Here is a 23,086-nt window from a genome sequence, read left to right as displayed (position 1 = left end):
CAGAATGTAAAGGGACGTTTTACCCATAGGTTTAGAGATATGCTCAATGGACCGGCGATTTGACCGATACGATCTATTTAGCGGTTGATTAAACTTTCTCATAAATCGCCTCGGATGTTCCTGTCAACTTACTACACTGTAATATATATCCTGAAAAAAAAAACAAATTATAGTCAAAGATTTTTTTTATTATTAATTTCTTCAACTCATAACTTTCATCGGTTCAATTATTATTTGATCTTTTTACACTGCAAAAAAATGAGAAGCTCTGCCTGTTGGTTTGAAAGCATTGGGTGAGAAAATCGGTCAACTCTGGAGTAGAGTTAATAAAGATGAAACTGGAACCCACTATATCATTACAGGAAACACAAGTGGTGACCTTGAACAGCACAGATTGAGTAGTACAGCGCTGTCAAGGATGATACTATTAAGACGTGATTTCTTACATATGTGCTTCCCATTTAGACGTCTGAGTATACACCAATTTGGCGGACTCTTTTGTAACAGACATCTTTGATATCGTCAGAGACATTTATATAATGATTCACGAGTTTCACCAGACATAGTCTTGTACAGTGCTGTCCATAGATTCCATGTAATATTACTGTTTAACGAGTTTCACCAGACATAGACTTGTACAGTGCTGTCCATAGTGTCCCTGTAATATCACTGTTTAACGAGTTTCACCAGACATAGACTTGTACAGTGCTGTCCATAGTGTCCATGTAATATTACTGTTTAACGAGTTTCACCAGACATAGACTTGTACAGTGCTGTCCATAGTGTCCCTGTAATATCACTGTTTAACGAGTTTCACCAGACATAGACTTGTACAGTGCTGTCCATAGTGTCCCTGTAATATCACTGTTTAACGAGTTTCACCAGACATAGACTTGTACAGTGCTGTCCATAGTGTCCATGTAATATTACTGTTTAACGAGTTTCACCAGACATAGACTTGTACAGTGCTGTCCATAGTGTCCATGTAATATTACTGTTTAACGAGTTTCACCAGACATAGACTTGTACAGTGCTGTCCATAGTGTCCCTGTAATATCACTGTTTAACGAGTTTCACCAGACATAGACTTGTACAGTGCTGTCCATAGTGTCCCTGTAATATCACTGTTTAACGAGTTTCACCAGACATAGACTTGTACAGTGCTGTCCATAGTGTCCATGTAATATTACTGTTTAACGAGTTTCACCAGATATAGACTTGTACAGTGCTGTCCATAGTGTCCTTGTAATATTACTGTTTAACGAGTTTCACCAGACATACAATACCACTGTCTAGTAACAAAGTGAACATTATACGTCATGTGTTCTTATGTCTAAACATTTGAAATTCAATAAAAGACTGCATAATAAAAAAATATATAGATAAATCATATTAGTCGATGAACAATATTGTTTTGTGACGTCATTACCATGTTGTAAGAGTATTTTTGATATCTAATGTTTAAGGGAAAATGTACGAAAATGGTGTCTGGCAGGTGAGTCACGAAATCAAATTTATCTGTGATTGATTTTATTAGCAGATCGATTCCGTCGTATTTGATATGCACATAAGTATGTAGATTCGTGTAAAGAGAAATGTGTTTGCATTTCAATAATGTTATGTAATCACCTTCATAGCTGGAGCTCCCTGTCTAGAGACAAACACGGCACTGGTTATTTTTTCAGAAATTACGTGTGATTACTGTACGTATAAAACGGACTGTGTGTATGTGAAGTCAAAAACCAGATGACATCTGTCTTAATACACCCCTCTAACACTTCATCCCCGACATACCTGTTGAATTATGTCACTTTAAGACTGTCTATACTGATAAACACATCATGTCCTACCACTTTAACGCCACCTCCTCTCGTGCACTCCTCATATCCTGACACTTTAACGCTGCTGATACACCCCTAAAATCTTATCACTTTAACACCACCTCCTCTCGTGCACTCCCCATATCCTGACACTTTAACGCTGCTGATACACCCCTAAAGTCTTATCACTTTTACACCGAATCACCGTATCCTGACACTGTAGCATTGATTCTTTTAATACAGTTCTCATATCCTGTTACTTTAATACCGCCTCTACTAACCCGCAGATACACCTTGACATCCGGTCACTTTAACACTGCCTTCGAATAAACCCTGATATCATGTTACTTTAGCACCGCCTCCACTGACATGTTCATCATACATGGATCATATCATTTTAGCACTGTTTTTACTGACAAACATCTTATATCCTGTCACTTTAATACCGCTCCTTCTGAGACACGTCACATACCCTGTCACTTTAACCAACCCCCACTCTCCCGATACACGTCACAAATCCTGTCACTTTAACCAACCCCCACTCTCCCGATACACGTCACAAATCCTGTCATTTTAACCAACCCCCACTCTCCCGATACACGTCACAAATCCTGTCACTTTAACCAACCCCCACTCTCCCGATACACGTCACATACCCTGTCACTTTAACCAACCCCCACCCTCCCGATACACGTCACATATCCTGTCACTTTAACCAACCCCCACCCTCCCGATACACGTCACAAATCCTGTCACTTTAACCAACCCCCACCCTCCCGATACACGTCACATATCCTGTCACTTTAACAGCTCCTCCCGGATACAGAATCAACCCACTCACTATGTTCTGATATTCGGTCACTTTAACGCTTGTCTCCCCTGATAAACCCTTCATATCTGGTCATTTAAAGACTACTTCCCGAAATACACCCCGCGTGTCCAGTTATTTTAGACTGATATTACTGTATTACTACCCCACTATGACTTCCTTCATATCCAGACACCTTAACACTGCATTCCGAGTTTTATTATGCCAGTTATCGACACCTTGTGCAAAGTTGTGATACCATTGAATATCGAATGAACAGACGTGTCAGCACGACATATTAGAGCAGCAGGAATATAACTATCTATAAATGGGAAATTCACAGTATGGAAGTCGAAATCATCACGCTTATCATAGATCTTTTTTGGAAAGTTGTCTCGGTTTTTTTTGTAGAAGGCAGAGACCGAGTTAAGGGGCTAATAAAGAAAAGTCCCGTGTCAGCGATTTCCGTTTCATTCCATGAATGAACATGGTCAACACTTTGTTTACATTAGTTAAAACGACACCAAGACATGCCGGGAAAATCTGAGCCGCAGCATGATGAAACTGTGGGCACTTGATAACCCTCAGAGCCCAAAGGTCAAGTACACCAAAATGTGGCGTTCAGAAGAAAGCTAAATATGTATTGTTATTTTATGTCACGTGTCATACGAACCGTAGACGCGTGGAAGGGGAGGTCTTGCATCAGTCAGGAGTCAAAAGTGCATTCTCACCCGAGTTCACGGATTTGCTTCTCTTTATTAAGCAACTGATAAACACATCATGTCATATCACTTTAACACCGCCTACCCTCGTGCACTCCCCATATCCTGACACTTTAACATCGCCTCTTCTGAAACATCCTTCGAGTCTTATCACTTTTACACCGAATCGATTCTTTTAATACAGTTCTCATATCCTGTTACTTTAATACCGCCTCTACTAACCCACAGATACACATTGATATCCGGTCACTGGTTTTACTGATAACACCCGATATCCTGTCACTTTAACACCGCTCACTCTGACACCTCCCTCTCCCCCTTCTCTGCCTTCCGATACACGTCACTAACCCTGTCACTTTAACACTGCTCCCTCTGACACCCCTCCCCCTTCTCTGCCTTCCGATACACGTCACTAACCCTGTCACTTTAACACCCCCTCCCCGATACAGAATCAAACCCACTCGCTATATCATTATACCCTGATAGTCGATCCTGCTGTACTACATAATAATGACCTTATATCCGGACACTTTCACACCGTGTTCCGAATTCTATATGTCTAGTTTTCGACACCTTGCACAAAATAGTGATATCATAAACAGTTTAGCCCTTGATATCGAATGAACTGGCGTGTCAGCACGACAGGTTCGGAAAGCAGGAGTATGACTATCTATAAATGGGAGATTCACAGTGGAGAAGTCGAAATCATCACGCTTATCATAGATCTTTCTAGAGAGTTGTCTTGGTTTGTTTTGTAGTAGGTAAAAGCCGAGTTAAGGGGCTAATGTAGAAAAGTCTCGTGTCAGCGATTTCCGTTAAATCAAACTGTATTACAGCATTAGTTAGAACGACACCAAGAAATGCCGGGAAAAATCTGAGCCGCAGCATGATGAAACTGTGGGCACTTGATAACCCTCAGAGCCCAAAGGTCAAGTACACCAAAATGTGGCGTTCAGAAGAAAGCTAAATATGTATTGTTATTTTATGTCACGTGTCATACGAACCGTAGACGCGTGGAAAGGGGAGGTCTTGCATCAGTCAGGAGTCAAAAGTGCATTCTCACCCGAGTTCACGGATTTGCTTCTCTTTATTAAGCAACTGATAAACACATCATGTCATATCACTTTAACACCGCCTACCCTCGTGCACTCCCCATATCCTGACACTTTAACATCGCCTCTTCTGAAACATCCTTCGAGTCTTATCACTTTTACACCGAATCGATTCTTTTAATACAGTTCTCATATACTGTTACTTTAATACCGCCTCTACTAACCCACAGATACACATTGATATCCGGTCACTGGTTTTACTGATAACACCCGATATCCTGTCACTTTAACACCGCTCACTCTGACACCTCCCTCTCACCCGAGTCCCACATCATGTCATATCACTTTAACTGCCTCATCATGTCATATCACTCGATACCTGACACTCACTAACCCTGTTTTAATACAGTTCTCATATACTGTTACTTTAATACACTTTAACTAACCCACAGATACACATTGATATCCGGTCACTGGTTTTACTAACACCCGATATCCTTTAACACCGCTCACTCTGACACCTCCCTCTCCCCTCCCCCCACTCCCACCCCACTTCTCCCCTCCCCCCACTCCCACCCCACTTCTCCCCTCCCGATACATGTCACTAACCCTGTCACTTTAACACTGCTCCCTCTGACACCCCTCCCCCTTCTCTGCCTTCCGATACACGTCACTAACCCTGTCACTTTAACACCACCTCCCCGATACAGAATCAAACCCACTCGCTATATCATTATACCCTGATAGTCGATCCTGCTGTACTACATAATAATGACCTTATATCCGGACACTTTCACACCGTGTTCCGAATTCTATATGTCTAGTTTTCGACACCTTGCACAAAATAGTGATGTCATAAACAGTTTAGCCCTTGATATCGAATGAACTGGCGTGTCAGCACGACAGGTTCGGAAAGCAGGAGTATGACTATCTATAAATGGGAGATTCACAGTGGAGAAGTCGAAATCATCACGCTTATCATAGATCTTTCTAGAGAGTTGTCTTGGTTTGTTTTGTAGTAGGTAAAAACCGAGTTAAGGGGCTAATGTAGAAAAGTCTCGTGTCAGCGATTTCCGTTAAATCAAACTGTATTACAGCATTAGTTTGAACGACACCAAGAAATGCCGGGAAAAATCTGAGCCGCAGCATGATGAAACTGTGGGCACTTGATAACCCTCAGAGCCCAAAGGTCAAGTACACCAAAATGTGGCGTTCAGAAGAAAGCTAAATATGTATTGTTATTTTATGTCACGTGTCATACGAACCGTAGACGCGTGGAAAGGGGAGGTCTTGCATCAGTCAGGAGTCAAAAGTGCATTCTCACCCGAGTTCACGGAGTTACTTCTCTTTATTAAGCCACTCATGAGCAAAGCCGGATTGTTACTACTACATGTAGCTGTTCCGTGGTGTTCGTCAGACGGATTGCATCAGCACACCTTTGTCGAACGCGTACTCCAAACGCATTTTTTATACAACAATGAGGCCTAAATGTATTCAAGTCTGTTGGTCGTTAATGCCACTAATACGTCTGATGAGTCATAGCTAAGATATCCGTTAAACATTGGAATGCCGGCGTGGTATTGAATGTGTTATTGATCTTAGTTTTAAAATTACACCTATGTACAAAACACTAGGTTACCATATCTTGTCATTTCTCTTTACCTCCATAGAACTTCACGTTTCCTTTCAACAATTCTGTAAACTGACTCCTCAGTATGAAGAAATATGCCTGGTCTGGAGGAAAAAAAATCAAAATTGATATCTATCGAAAATTGTCCTCATCATATTTGTATATAATTGTATATAATTAATCGTATTTGAGAATGAGCCATGATGCATATCACGAGAGAAGTGATAGTCAACCTGTATTACACAAAGTTGTGTCACAAAATGTTGAAAAACAAATTTGGTTTAATCATATCGAGCCACGATACATATCACAAAGCGAGGGTGAACTGTTACACAAAAACCCGTGTCACTACAAATTTAAAAGTGTGTGGTAATAACCAGACGAGCAAAAATACATGATTTCATACTCCTTATCTACAGATTATGGGAGTTTTCTTTACAAAGAAAGGACAACGGCAATATCACTATCTGGTAACAAATTGCGGGTATTTGAAATTTGTAAAAAATAACGTCAACATTCTACAAATATTGATTATTTTACATTTGTATATATTTTTAATTTTTCTTTAAATAACAAGAAATTTATTTTGACTAAATCCATCGTATGAGAGGACACAACGGACTTTTCTTCATCAGCCGCTGAATTTCTTCATACAGTCACGATGGACAACTCTCCAATAAGCTGCATAAGCGTGATAATTCCGAAACTGGGAATTTTCTTTTTCAAAAAGAAAATATCACAGACCTGACTCGTGTTATCTTGGTCGAGTATGCTGGTACCTAGATCTTCAAACAGACAGCTGGTGTAGCCTTGGTTACCAACAAAGACACAAATAAGTTAATAACCAATGATATCAGGATGGTGACATCAAAACCTCGCAGTAGTCTTCATCAATCTGCATCTCAAAGCATTTGGAATGAGCCGATCAGTTTGTTGTCGACATCCTTGACAAAAATCGTGATACTTGGATCAATAGTCAGTTTCGAATTAATTGCGAAATCTTACCACCGTAGGTTGGGTTATGCTCTAGACATGAAAATCGTTCAAAATGAACACCTGTCAACATTTGGATATCGGAAACTCAAATAATCAATATTCATAGAATCTACTTCTTTAAAAAGCATTTTAACCTAAATTATAATTAAAAAAAAATCAAAACGGAGCGAGAGAAAACCAACCAACGTCCTGGCTGTCTTCAGTTGTCGATCGGATCGAGAAGGAATCGACTTATTATAATATTAATATTTTGTTCTTAAGGCAAAGAACAGTCATAATACTAAACCATTTTAAATCAGAATTAACATTTCCTCTTTAAAACACAAACCGTAACTTGATGTTCGGTTGAACGTCAAGTAGACAACACTTGATACCCTACTTCAATTGTTAAAGTGCGCCAAGCATGCAGGACGATTATCACGCAGTTCGGCACAATCGGAACCATTCATAAATAACTCCGAAATCAAGATTCTTCCTTAAAAACTCTTTATTACTCCTTATTCTATGTGACGAGGAGAGGGTTATATAATGCAGTATTGTCTGGTTTATGTACAGTGGTACAAGTTCAACGTTCTTGGAATGCAAAAATATGTTAATGGGAGACAACCCTTACACATATATAGTGTGAGCTATCACGTTCCTGCCCTTGTCGGGATAAATTGACAAAAAGTTATTGTCAAACTAGTTTTTACAATGGAATCAAATGCAGCCTCTGGTACGTTTTACTCCTAATGAAAGTTTACTACCAGCGGTCATACTAATAACAAGATACTTACTTCTACACTCGCTTTGTAAGCCAAGTAATATACCTGCTAGAGAAAAGTTGAACCTAAAACAAAATCTTAGTTCCTAGAAAGCAACAGCATTTAGAGCAAGATGTGAAGACATTGGATGTAAATTCTATAATACTCATAATTTTTTGATAACATGCTGTAAAATAGTACACAAGGAACTTCTTCTCTGTAAATTATTTGACACTTATCACTTTCTCCCGTAAAACATTGTTATGTCATTTGTGTGACTTGTGACACTCACGAGACTGTAAACTGAAAAAAACACTTGGGAGAAAATGAAATATTGTAAGAGTCTGACAGTTATAGAATTTAGAATAAGATTATAATATTAATGGGGTCATAGAATTGTTACAATTAGAGCAAGGAGTCAAAAGTCCAACAGAGTGATGAATCAAAATTCTGACAGTCAGACTGAGGAGTCAAAATTCTGACAGTCAGGGTGATGAGTCAAAATTCTGACAGTCAGGGTGACGAGTCAAAATTCTGACAGTCAGGGTGACGAGTCAAAATTCGGACAGTCAGGGTGATTAGTCAAAATTCGGACAGTCAGGGTGACGAGTCAAAATTCTGACACTCAGGGTGACGAGTCAAAATTCTGACACTCAGGGTGACGAGTCAAAATTCTGACAGTCAGGGTGATGAGTCAAAATTCTGACAGTCAGAGTGATGAGTCAAAATTCTGACAGTCCGAGTGATGAGTCAAAATTCTGACAATCAGAGTGATTGGTCAAAAGTCTGACAGTCAAGGTAACCAGTCAAAATTCTGACAGTCAGAGTGAGGAGTCAAAATTCTGACAGTCAAAGTGATGAGTCGAAATTCTGACAGTCACAGTATTGAGTCAAAATTCTGACAGTCAGGGTGATGAGTCAAAAACCCTAAAGAGTGATATGTCTGAAAGCAAAGGATAAAAATTCCAACAGTCAAAATAAATCTGACAGAAGTATATCAACAGGTCGCTCTTTCTACAGTCCCTGCAAAAGGTTAAATTCTAACAATGTGAGCCTTAACTGAACAATTTTGACATCAATGCTTTGAGCAATGTGTAAAAGATTTCTGACACTCAATGCAACAAGAGTAAAACAGAATTGTAACATGTTATGAACAGTGAGATACTGAACCTACAGACCTAACAAATTCCTCAGATCATGTCCAATTTCTTTAAGGTGAACATCTATTACTTTGCTACTTCTGTAGCTTAGTCCTTACATAAAATCCTCACAACTTAATAACATACAACAGTGAAACTACAAATTCAAATAGAGCACAATTTCATAACAGGGTCAGGAAAAAATCCTACTGATTTAGTGCAGAGCTGATCACTACCACTTAAACAGGGTTATAGTGTTAGTTACGGTATTGACTATAGACTCTGGAAACTGACTGGCTACAAAGTATAGCAATAGATATCGACAGTTCTGAGTATATTTGGTTAAAATGAATTTTCGCTACACACCTTTAGCTTCCGTCATCATACAAGTAGCACTTTTATTGTATATTATAAACAGTAGCCTTCAAAAACAACAGAAAAGTCTGAGAGACATTCCAATACGTTCTATATAAAGTAGTAAAATAAGCTAAAAACAAGTGAAAAATGAAAAACAGAGACATTTTTCCATTATTCTGCACCAATATTAATCCATAGTTTTCCTCTCTACACCTACTTAAAAGAATCAACATAATATTTACAGAATGTTTCACATGACTGATAAGATTGAAAGTCAGTGTATTCAAGACCAGTTCCCTTTCCAGAATCATAATCTCATTTTAACACTTTGACAAAGAAATTAATAAAACAAGTGATTATCACAGTTCATAGACCAACACCACACTCAAATGCATGAAGTAAAAATATTGCCCTAACTTCAAACAAAACTGTGTAGAGGAGACTAGATAAGCCTAAGATATTCCAACAATTTAAAACTTTAAAGCTTTTTTACAATCAAATACACTTCACCAAATCCTTCTTTCTTTACGTACGCTTTAGACAACGCCTTAAAAAATTTAACAGGTTGCTTGGGTTACAGAATACTTTAAAGCTCTCCCACAGTGTGTAGTAGACAGGAATGATATGCAGAAATCCAACACCTTTAGTGTATTCTGAATATACAAACACATCGATCTTACTAACAACACTTAACTTGTTATCTACTTGGATATTAAGCTACAGAACCAGCATGTTATGACATTCTAAAACACTTACCTGACGTGGGGAAAATATTACAAGCATAATCAATATCATAAACAAAGTGCAAACCAAATAGGTGATTAACATTCAAAATTACATTAAGATTAAATTAAAAAAAAAAAAACTCCTTTAAAAACATGTTTGTTCCCTTGTTAAAAATAGAAACTTGAAAAATTAGCATTAACATGAATTACTGGTGTTACATATTCTTTATAAGCTACAAGACTTTATTACATTTTGTTTGTAGAAAAACACAGTTATATAAAAAAAAAATTAAAATGTTTTGTGCAAACATACTGAACCCGAACTATTTTTTTTTTTTTAAAAATCATGCAAGTCGCATATTGTTATCGGAGGTGATGGGAGGCATATATATAAATTACAAATATGTCCTTTTATCATTAACAATCAACATCACACATGTCAACACCTACACCAGTACAGAGATCTATCAACTAAAAATAGACTACAAACTTAACACACATCTAATGCACTAAGTGACCTAGCTAGAGTCAAGAGTTAATAGTTAACAACAGCCAACAGAAACAATATCGAAAGGCATTGCAAAGGAACTCCAGTAGAGTTAGAGTGAGAGATGTACACCTCTATATTTACACTTGTTTTTATATTCAAATTGACCTTAAATCACACCACATTGCTAAAACTACTAGTGCCAAAGGAGTTATGCACCTTTACATGACAATATTCGGATAGTCTGACTTCCTTGTCATGTCTCAGCCTTACATATTCCATCACCCCTATGTCATACACTATGTCATAGTATCAAGCAAATTAAAAGTTAGCTATCCCTGACAATGATCTGATGTGGTAAATCAAACAAAAAAAAAAAAAAACAGGACAAAGTTGAATCTTGTCATCAAAAATATACTTATAAAACCAGATAGCTTTCAATATAAATACAGATGAATTAGGGAGATTCATAGCCTCATCAATATATTAATTCAGAGCCTGTCAGTGACCCTGAATCAAGTCACTATGTCATTCTCTCTAGATGGTTTTCTTCTAAAAATCCTGTATCTTTGACTCATATTTGTTCTGCCCCTATGACAATTCTATGGTGTTCAATACGACAACAGCAGAACAAGACTTTTTAAATCATCTGTTACATTTGTGTTTGTGTTTCCAGTATCGAATGCAATGTTCATCCATCAGACATAACAAAAAAAGAAATTCAAAAGAAATTCAAAACTCTGTAGAAAACTATGACTCTGTCTGCCACACAAAAGCAAATTATGACGTTTTGATATAAAATCATACAAAAATGCCTACCAAACATTTGCACAAGTTTAACCTAGTCAACCAATACAAATGTAAGTTTTCGGGTACAAATATGTCTCATTGACGATATAACTGAAATAAGGACCATTATATCAGTATGAGTTACCATTAAGTCAAAGTCTTGGGGACAGAAGATAATTAGATGTAGCAAAGCTTGCCAATCTGATCAAATCACTCTAACACAGTATTTCAATGATTTGACGAAAAACAAAGTGAGCAGAGGCTCACATAGATACACCCCAATCTGTTTATCTCTTTATTCTCTGAGTTGTAAAGTGTGACCCTTGACCCTTAAACTTAACCAATGACCGTTAAATCAGGTATATGACTGAGTCCACTTAAAACTTGATGGTAATTCATATTACTAAAGATGCTAAACCAGCTGAGAAGATCATGAGATTTTTTGCATTCAGGCTTCCGAATTTCAAATTCTATAACATATGATCTTGGAACCTTTAAGTTTGATCCCAGACCAGGTGTGGCACAAAATTTTACGTACAATGATATTGTGTGGATGTCATATTCACACCATACCATCACATCAAGTTCTAAAACTAATAAGATTTTAACGGTTTTCAGTCAAACTTAAAGATTCCAAGATCACATGCATTTTTTGTTTTACAGATGCACACACAAACCAAACACAGACTCGCAGTAAATAATTTTCATAATTGAATACAATTACAGATAATGTTGTACCAGACACAATAATAAATGTTTGTGAAGTTAGCAGTGAAACCTTTCAAACCAAAGTATTGGTTTAAATGATACTAAAGTGGTTGTCTAATTGTCTAAAGTGTGTACCAACAGCCTTAGAGGATTACATATCAGATCAGCAAATTAGTGTACTGCGTGCACCATGCGACTTCTCGGCATCTGGCCTTCTCCAGGCATTGTCTGTGATATTTTGGTCTTCCAATAAGAACGAATCTAATTTACTTTGATAAAATTCAAAACTTTCCGATAATTAGAACCAAAGTCAAAATCTAGACTGTGCTAAGATCTTACATATAAGGACTAATTTGAAAATGAATATGCGGTGGTCACACCCATACTACCATACAATTACCCCAATCTGACTTTTTTACCACAAATTTTCATCATTAATTTGGCTATGGTTCTAAAGTTAATCATCCATATTAAATTTGGTCATTTATATATATCCTTGGTATGCTGACCAAGGTTTAATACACAGTCTAGTTTTGGCTACTGGTTATGAAGTTCCACAAACTCTTACTATTCTCCTCAAATCAAGAAAAACTAACCAAAAACAGCAACCAAAAACTGAAGTAGCAGTACTGTAGTGTGGAATTTCATGTCCGGTAGATTTTATCATTATTCTGTTATTAAAAAATCTGCTTTCTTTTTCAGGAGAAAGTGATCATTTCTTAAAAGGTTCAATCCTGATATTACAACAACTATGCTTTGTAGCAGAAAAATAAAAATAAGAGTTCAGAGTTTGGAACCAACATCAGGATGCCAAGAAGTTTCAGCTACACTTAAGTACCTTGCTGTCTGTGTGGATACCTTCAGGTATGTAGGGACGTTGTAAAAGAAAGTGGATGTAATGAAATATACAACCACAACACACCTCCGCATTTTTTTGTATTTAATTTGCTGCATTAGGGTGGTTAACCAGTTTTCCATTGTAGGTGATGCTTCATTAGAATTGCTTTTACAGAGAAATATTGAATTTCAAAGTTTAGTTAGTTAAGGCGGTGAAGTAGGTCAAAAATAGTTGTACACAGACGCTATAAATAGAACATAAGTAGAAAATATCTAAAGAGAATTTTAAAGTCATTATTGTTTAAACACAGGGTTCATAGTGAACAAATGTTGATATATTTATACAAAACATAAAGTTTGTAGTAGTGAAGGTTATAATTGATCAGTCATTAGAATATTTTGTAGACATGGTTTCCAGTGTGGTGTTCCTTTGTAAGGTTCTCATCGAGGCAGATGTTGTCTGTGCTGTCTGACTCTTGTGGTTCTTTTCATGAATGTGCGTAACTCAGAGAGAGGTTCACAACATTTCACTTTAAAAACAGTTCTGATGAAGCATCACCAAAAATGTGAAACCGGTCGCCCGCCATAACATAAATTACATACAAAAAACCGCTGAGATGTGTTGTGATTGTATTTCATTGCATCCACAGGGAGATAACAATATATACTTAATGCATTGTTTAAACTTATGAACACAATATGGCTGTGTGTCTTTCATTTCTTACATATATATAATATTCATTCTCATGGATTTTAACATTCAATTTACCAGGAACTTAATATTCAGTACATTACTGGACAGGACTCAAGACAAAAAAAAGGGAAAAAAAGTTACAAGGATATTTTCACTGATATGACCTTCAGTGTCTAAAATAGCAGTTTTGAGGACTTCATCTATTTCAAAATCACATCAACCATCAAAATTTATCACGATTCCAATTAAGAAGATCATTCAACTAATTTTTACACTGAGAAAAACTGAAATGTCTAATATTCAAATAAGTTGTATTTCATATTATCTAAAAAAACTCATGAAAAAAATACCATCTTAGATTGCAGCTGTCATATTATGCTTCACTTCGTATGTACATATTAAATTGTTTTATGAAATCTCATTTCCTGACATTGTAAACCAGTAACCATTGTAGTACTACATACTATGTGTTGTATAACATATTATTAGGTTGTGTAAACACTCACAAATTATTTCAAACAAAACACAATAAGTTGATATTCAAAAACATAGAATGGTATAAATTTGCCACACAATCTGTATAAAACTATTCCTGGAGAGAGTTAAATGTACATACATAGTGTATATCCTTATTAGGTCCAACTTAATACATGTATTTTGTAGAGCACAACAATTTATTGTATAAAATCAAATATTACAGAAAAAAACATAATCCTTACAAGTTTGTATCTAAAGTTGAAAGGTAGTTACAATGCATTATACAACTGTAAAACCAGTTGTAAACAGATGTAACTGAACAATACAAACTCCTTGATGTCCAGTACAAATCTACAACTATGCTGTCTGGTCCTAATGTACAGGAAAGTTCTGCCAAATCCATCCTGAGGTCTGAAGGTGATTATGATCTCTATATAACTGAGAGTCATCCATCAGTTCTGGGTGTAATTATATATACACAACATTTGAAGTGTTTTTGGAGGCTGCATTTAGTCCACGATCACAATTAATACCATTTCTGCCCAGTCAAACCTATGAAAAAAAAAACAGACATCAATGGAATTACACCTTTCCTGACAAGGATATAGACTTTTTTATTTATTTAACAATAACATGATGAACTTCAACACCTCAAAAAATGTCCTTAATGTAAATCAGTGAAGTCTTAATTAAACCTGCAGTGAAAGAAGATGGTCTCCCGAGCTGTCATTCAAGCTTCGTAAAAAGATTTAAGTTGATTTCATTTGAACATCTATAGTATGTGCCGGTAGTAAGATAAATAAAAAAATAAATAAATAAAGTTGATATCTGTATTTATTCATGTAATAAGGTACAGACAAGGAAACTCTCTGATAATAAGACGTGACTGGTCACATTTTTGTGTATCAATAAGATAAAATTAATTAATCAATGATAAATGAGCCTTCATTTCCGGGTGAAAAGTAACATACATAACAATGCCTCTACGTTTTCATTTAGTAATAAGCGATTTTTTGTACTCTGTCTACCTTTACCCTACATGTAATTCTTTGTGTCTTCCAATACCCTTGTTCCAAGTGAATCTTTCTAAATTGTACTTACCAACAGTGTTTATACCATAGTTCCACATAAATATTTAGGAAGTGTACCTACCAGCTGTATCTCTCTGTACCATAGTTCCTGGTGTCTTTGCACATGTACCCAAGTTCCTAATGTCTACCTGAACCTAGCTAGTTCCTGGTGTCTACATGTACCTAGCTAGTTCCTGGTATCTACATGTACCTAGCTAGTTCCTGGTGTCTACATGTACCTAGCTAGTTCCTGGTGTCTACCTGTACCTAGCTAGTTCTTGTTGTTTACCTGTACCTAGCTAGTTCCTGGTGTCTACCTGTACCTAGCTAGTTCCTGGTGTCTATGTACATGTACTCTTGTTCCTGGTGTCTACCTGTTCCTAGCTAGTTCCTGGTGTCTACCTGTACCTAGCTAGTTCCTGGTGTCTATGGTACCAGTACCAAGCTAGTTCAGGTGTCTACCTGTACCTAGCTAGTTCAGGTGTCTACCTGTACCTAGCTAGTTCCTGGTGTCTACCTGTACCTAGCTAGTTCCTGGCGTCTACACATACCCTTTTTAAAGTGTACCTACACCAGCTGTGTCTATCTGTACTGTTGTTCCAGGTGAAAGTTTATGAACCTGTCATGGTTCTAGGTGAACTATACAACATATACCTACCAGTGTATGGTCTAGTTCCAGGTGAGTCGCTGCTCATTAGGTGTGGGTGTACACAAATGACTGGTTCTGGCTCTTATGGTGTTGTTAAGCATGTCCTCCTGTTGGTCGGGCAGCACCTTATGGATCACCACTAGGTAGAGGTAATTACACAGCGTCCAGCCTATGCTCATCAGCGTGAACCGGCCGCTTTGTAAAGGCTTCACATCAATGTCTTGTGCAAGGATTCCTATGTAGGCATCCTCATTAGGAATGGGTATTCTATATCGGCTCACGTCTATAAGTCTAGTCACTACATCAGAGGACAACAGATAGCCAGCCCCGCTGGCGTACCTAGGATAAAAATTTTCAGCATACAACTCTTCCGACACATACCACACACTGTTTGGGTCTCTCAGCACCTCATGTTGTTTACTAGATACACTACCTATGTACAGGTTCATAGCATCTCTATGATGCAGTATGAGTATATGTAACAGGTGAGTATTGACGAAACAATCGTCATCTGTCTTCAGCACGAACTCTGTAGGACATGACCTGCTGGCCCAATGAAGTCCATGTAGTACCTTATAGGTGAGATTCCTGTAAGAATCAATGTAGCTGCCTTTGAGAATATCATTGTAGGTTTTAATTTCCAGATCTATTCGTTGATCCACTGTTTCTCTGTTCGGTTCCTGTTGTGAACCAACTCCTAAAAGAAAGACACATCCCCAGGCATCCGAAGGCAGATTGTATCTCTGAGGTCGGCACCAGGAGTTTCTTATTGCAATTCGACGTTCAAACTCTGTCCTAGTTGACACTATGATCACTAAATACTGAAATTTCTGTCTACATAACTTGGTATTGTCTAAATTATTATTAAAATCATAATTTGATATATTCCATTTTGGAGGTCTATATTTTATTTCTGAAGTCACATAGTCACTTGGGTCTAGGTCCATGGGCCTGGGTATAAGTTTTGGCCTGTGATGAGTGTGGAACTGACTGCGTATCCGCTCCCATTCCTCAGGTACATAAGGCACAGTGTTGGAGAAATACTTCAACAGAATAGTATACAATACTATGAATCCGATAGTCACCACCAAAACCGTTGTAATGCTAGCCTTAAGTAAAACTTGTGGAGATGTTCTTCGTCTTCGCATCACCGTAACAGATACCATAAACGATGCTAGACCCTTCCGACTACTATTTTCACTACTTCCTGTCGAAGTTTTGTGATTCTCATTTGGATCGATATCATGTTGGCCCTTACAAAGTAAATCGGTCAACTTGGAGGAACTCATGACTGATGGAGAAGGACAATGGTGTGAAGCAATGAAAGAAGTCCTTGTCAGAACATACAAAGGACCTCAGGCTCTCAGATGACCAATGTCCACGTGGGTCAATCATCTTTCCGCACAATTCCAGCAACTATCATCCATACCATCATGAAGCGATCATAACTTTCTGTATAAGGAATGTTGTCAGTCAATATTCACTTCATCTTGTTCCTGTAAAAGACATGATAAATCATCTTTATACCATTTAACAGATTTGGTACAATCAGTATATATATTTACTTTTGAATGGGAAGCCAGAAAATGGCAATGATGTTATTGGCTGCCTATAAAAATGGCATCAAAATCCTGTTTCACAAATTCGAAAATTTTCAATTCTATACAAATACTGAATAATTCTCTATTTTTTTTGTTATAAAATAACATTTATTATACATCCGATAAAATTTGAAAATATTGTTATTACTATAATTGTCAAGTTCTTAAATTTTGCTGGGCTGATATTTTGAAGTTTTCATTGTTTGAGCTTATTAAATGGTTATCAAATTTTACACATATCTATTAACTGGTGTCCATGTATACATAGAAAGAAATATTTTCTGAGGTTTTCATTAACTGCAGAAATCTCTGCTAGGTATTTGATTTTGCCTTATATATATGGACTACAAATGTAGGGAAATCAAATCCCCTGCATATATCACCACCTATACAATACTATCTGTATTTACCTGAAAAGCTAATCATTCAAATCAATTAAAAAGTAGAGCAAAATTTTAATGTAACATCTTTTGCCAAATCACTGTTTTTCATATCATGAAATTATTTACATAAATCATAATGAATTATTAATGAAGTAAAAACACCTGGCAATTTATCTATCAAATTTGATCAATTTACGTTTTGGCAATACCACAGGTTAAAAAAAGGTAGGTTTTTAAATGGATACACAAGTGTTTATAAAACATTTGATAAGTGAACAGACTACAAGGAGACAAGACCTTTTAACACCAGTAGTTATTTTGTTCAAACATTTAAACATAGTCTCTTAAAAACTAGGTATTCAGCACGTCTGACAAAAAAAAACTCTCTTCTTCGCAAAAATCATGTTTGCAGTCCATTTCTGTCCTCAATCCTACAACTGCAGCTTAAATATATGTGAAATTGCCACGTCAACATGACAGCTTGACAGCAATACAGTTACTTTCTTTAGCACACCTGTGAACTTTTGTGTATAGTAACAATGCAATCCTTTGCATCCAACTAGTAACGTAGGAACAGTTGAGTAACTCTTCCGATATCAGCACTTGATCATGACAATGGCTACAACTCATTAACAACAATTGCGACTCTCCTCATTCATGTACATCTATGCAGCAAAGTTTCACTATGTAAAGTTACTGGATATAATAAATTCTAGGGTATAAAGTTGCATTTGTAAGCTTTTAGTGGACGTCCAGTGCAAGAAACCTAAAGTATCAATGACTACAACCCAAGCAGAAGCTGTTGAATCCTAATCTCCTTACGTACATGCATTTTACACAATTTGAAGCTGTTGATTTCTGGTATTGGGCAAGAGCACAAGATAAAACATATAAGAACATGATTATCCGATACATTTTTTGTTTACCAAACATTTTCATAAAACTTCAGTCATATCAGGAGATATATCTATGGGATACCTATAAAAAAAGTGTCACAAGACTGGACAGATCTAGATATACTGGATAAAGAGGAATCCAAATGACCAGCAGGGGGATCCACATTTAGTCATCTCCTATATGATTTTTATCAGATATACAGACACAGAAGGTCATATTCATAACATACTGATCAGATATACAGACACAGAAGGTCATATTCATAACATTCATCAATATACAGACACAGAAGGTCATATTCATAACATTCTATCATGATATACAGACACAGAAGGTCATATTCATAACATTCTATCAGATATACAGACAAAGAAGGTCATATTCATAACATTCTATCAGATATACAGACACAGAAGGTCATATTCATAACATTCTAATCAGATATACAGACACAGAAGGTCATATTCATAACATTCTATCAGATATACAGACACAGAAGGTCATATTCATAACATTCTATCAGATATACAGACACAGAAGGTCATATTCATAACATTCTATCAGATATACAGACACAGAAGGTCATATTCATAACATTCTAATCAGATATACAGACACAGAAGGTCATATTCATAACATTCTATCAGATATACAGACACAGAAGGTCATATTCATAACATTCTATCAGATATACAGACACAGAAGGTCATATTCATAACATTCTTATCAGATATACAGACACAGAAGGTCATATTCATAACATTCTATCAGATATACAGACACAGAAGGTCATATTCATAACATTCTAATCAGATATACAGACACAGAAGGTCATATTCATAACATTCTAATCAGATATACAGACACAGAGGGTCATATTCATAACATTCTAATCAGATATACAGACACAGAAGGTCATATTCATAACATTCTAATCAGATATACAGACACAGAAGGTCATATTCATAACATTCTAATCAGATATACAGACACAGAAGGTCATATTCATAACATTCTAATCAGATATACAGACACAGAAGGTCATATTCATAACATTCTAATCAGATATACAGACACAGAAGGTCATATTCATAACATTCTAATCAGATATAGAGACACAGAAGGTCATATTCATAACATTCTAATCAGATATAGAGACACAGAAGGTCATATTCATAACATTCTAATCAGATATACAGACACAGAAGGTCATATTCATAACATTCTAATATACAGATATACAGACACAGAAGGTCATATTCATAACATTCTAATATACAGACACAGAAGGTATACAGACACAGAAGGTCATATTCATAACATTCTAATCAGATATACAGACACAGAAGGTCATATTCATAACATTCTATCAGATATACAGACACAGAAGGTCATATTCATAACATTCTATCAGATATACAGACACAGAAGGTCATATTCATAACATTCTATCAGATTTACAGACACAGAAGGTCATATTCATAACATTCTAAACAGATATACAGACACAGAAGGTCATATTCATAACATTCTAATCAGATATACAGACACAGAAGGTCATATTCATAACATTCTATCAGATATACAGACACAGAAGGTCATATTCATAACATTCTTGGGCTCTCAATGACAATTACATGGTCCTGCAGAAGATGGAGATGGGGCAACAATTTGTCTTCTACAATCAGATATAGCAAGCACATCTTAAACAACAGCTACCTAGTACCATTGTATTAACATGTTATACAGATACTGAAAATCACTTCTTTTGTAAATATCACTGTTGATACTTGCATTACTTAATGTAGTTTTTTCAATAGATTTCATCAGTAATAGGTCAGTTCAAAATTTCAAAGTATTGCACTCTGCATTTCATACACTTTATTCACATTTCATTTCATTGTGTACTTCATAACCAGAAAAATAGGTATCAGATTTAGGAAGATGTCATTTAAGTTACCTTATACATTAAAAGCGGCTCTCAGACTCACCTTAGTATTACAAAGTAAAATTTATTTTATAACCTGTACTCCTTTAGGCCTATAAATATGCTTGCTTGTCAGCCAATTTATTACCCAGCAACATGTTGACTACTGTTAAAAGTAAGTAGGGTGGCTGTCATCTATAGAGTCACAATAGACACAGGCTAGGTTTATAATAGTGGGTACAGTTGTGATTTGGTAATGGCACATTTTTTAGACCATGCAGGGTAAATATCATACTGGTTGGGGATCCATCACCATGATGCCATAATGTATGTGCACTTTGTTACAATTTTGTAGATAAAAAGGATGACACATCTTTGATCTATCAAATCAAATTTTATCGCTATGCATTATTTTTAGGAACAGTTGAAGTTTTACCTTAGAAATGTAACATCAGTCGAAGGGAGTATGTACAGTGCTTTAATCCGCTATATAAAGCTTTCTCTCATTATCTTCCATTTATCCAGGAAAACTAACAGAAAATGTAATTGCAGTGATTGACAAACAAAAAAGGGCAGCAGTGTCTTCTTCATTAGTCATTTATGTGCTTTTTCACATGAAAATCATCTAAAAGTAACACACAATATTTGCTTTGGTTTTTTTTTCATTGAAATCGACACTTACAGTATGTGAGTAAATTACATAACTTCAATTCAAGTAATGCCTAGAATACGATATCAAGCACAATGAATATCTGTAATATTTCTGAAATTGCATTTTAATCCAGACTCTTCATTAGCAGACATTTACCCAGTGCTTGACATCGCACTGTCTGATATGTTCTGGAAAAACATCAATATTCTCTTCAAAATATACCAACATAAATTTCACAAATATCGCAATACAATACAATATTAGAGTTACGGGCAAGATAATCCTTTTTCATGCCAAATTCAAACGACTTTATTTTTTACAAAGGTCTTGTCAGTTTACAAAAATACTACGCTATTTAATTTGATATTGCTTGGTAAAGATAACGTTTACCACAAAAATCTCATACTGAATCCATGAATTTGGATAAAAATAAACACTACATTTTCCCCAAAAATGGGTTCCCATGAGCCTTCTCCATTTTCAGTCAATGATTTTGATATTACTGTGAAATTCGTGAAAACATTATCATAATGTAGCGTGTTACCCTTTTCAACGGACCGAAAAGAGATAAATAAATAAACAAAATTGTGTTGGCATTTGCATTGTCTTCGATTGACTGACGCGAACATGACCACGATTCATTTCCCGCTTGTATCGCTGTGTGTTGAAGACTAAAATTCTTTGAATAATATACTCGCTTACAGGAATACATTCTTACAATAAAAGATTACAGTATCAAACACTTTCAGACGAATTAGGTCGATTTTACCTACCTATTTGGCCACGTTTAGTCCACAATTATGCCACCGCAACTTGTATCGTATGATTACCCCATGTCAAGGTCGGAAGGGGCTATAACTCGGGACACACCTCCACACATTAAAACTCTAGGTTGCAATACACTAATTTAGACTCGAAATCAATATTTAAACCAGAATATAGAATTTTTTAAAGATACTTACATTAGCATCGCAACATTTATTTTAATCAGAGTGAACTAAAAATATGGATACAATGGAATATTTATTACATGCATAATTGTTCATCGAATTTACGTCGATAAATAACAGTCGATAGAACGGGTCATAATAATTCGGACTGAATACTCGTAAGAAGGAACACGGTTTGTTTAGTTTATTTTTTATTTACGAAGGCAGATATGACAATAGGATTGGTCAGTAAGTATCTTAATACTGATATAAGACCATCTCTATTTTCTGTAACCATCATAAAACAGCCAATTGAAGCTAGAATAACTTCACGTAAATACAGTTTACAAACAACTCTAGTATGCCATGATGACACTTCAAAATTTAACGAAATAGCCTATTGAATAAATAAATAAATAAATAAATAAATAAATAAATAAATAAATAACTTGTTTCCGTTGAACTTGGGAGGACACCGTGTTTTCAAAATTACAAGTTTTTCATTGTCGCATTTCATGACAAAGAAAAAAACAAAAATCGGTTTCCAATACGCGGAGTAGGAGCATGGGGAGCAACATTAAAGAATGATTCAGACCCACCTTACATGCAATTTCTATGTTTCATCGGGAACGTGTGAAAATTATTCCCTTACCCGTTGTCCTTTCATTTGATTGGACTCATACCCAACAATCTTATCGCACGTCGCTATCACACTGATAAGTCTACAGAGTTCAATGACAAAGCAGTGATATAAAAGTTATTGTCTGTATAAATATATATAGTCAAGGCCAGTTGCTGAAATTCGACGGTGTCATTTTTTGTTTGTTTTTGTTTTCTTGTTGTTGTTGTTGGGGTTTTGTGTGTGTGTTTTTGTGTGTGTGTGTGTGTGTGTTTGTGTGTGTGTGTTTTTTATGTTGTTATTATTCTTACACGTAAACATCGGGTTATTTAACAAAAAATAATACCAAGAAGTTCGAATCTTTTTAACAATACT

The 23,086-nt window shown here is 36.1% G+C and overlaps 1 protein-coding gene across 1 annotated transcript; it reads right to left on the bottom strand.

Annotated features, from left to right (window-relative positions):
- Nucleotides 1–14,328: 14,328 nt before the first annotated feature.
- LOC132557284 (beta-1,3-galactosyltransferase 1-like) lies at nt 14,329–17,191 on the bottom strand. Its single transcript, XM_060221775.1, has 2 exons — nt 15,713–17,191; nt 14,329–14,536 (listed from the first exon to the last, which is right to left on the bottom strand). Exon 1 carries the CDS (start codon nt 16,990–16,992, stop codon nt 15,724–15,726), a length of 1,269 nt encoding a protein of 422 aa, XP_060077758.1. The 5' UTR covers nt 16,993–17,191; the 3' UTR covers nt 14,329–14,536; nt 15,713–15,723.
- Between the last annotated feature and the right edge of the window lie 5,895 nt (nt 17,192–23,086).

The sequence above is a fragment of the Ylistrum balloti genome, unplaced genomic scaffold, assembly GCF_031769215.1.
Source record: "Ylistrum balloti isolate Yb309-2 unplaced genomic scaffold, AGI_CSIRO_Ybal_v1 Utg369652, whole genome shotgun sequence".
Classification (NCBI taxonomy): Eukaryota; Metazoa; Mollusca; class Bivalvia; order Pectinida; family Pectinidae; genus Ylistrum; species Ylistrum balloti.
The sequence above is the reverse complement of the archived record's forward strand: the minus strand, read 5'-3'. Positions and strand labels throughout refer to the sequence as shown.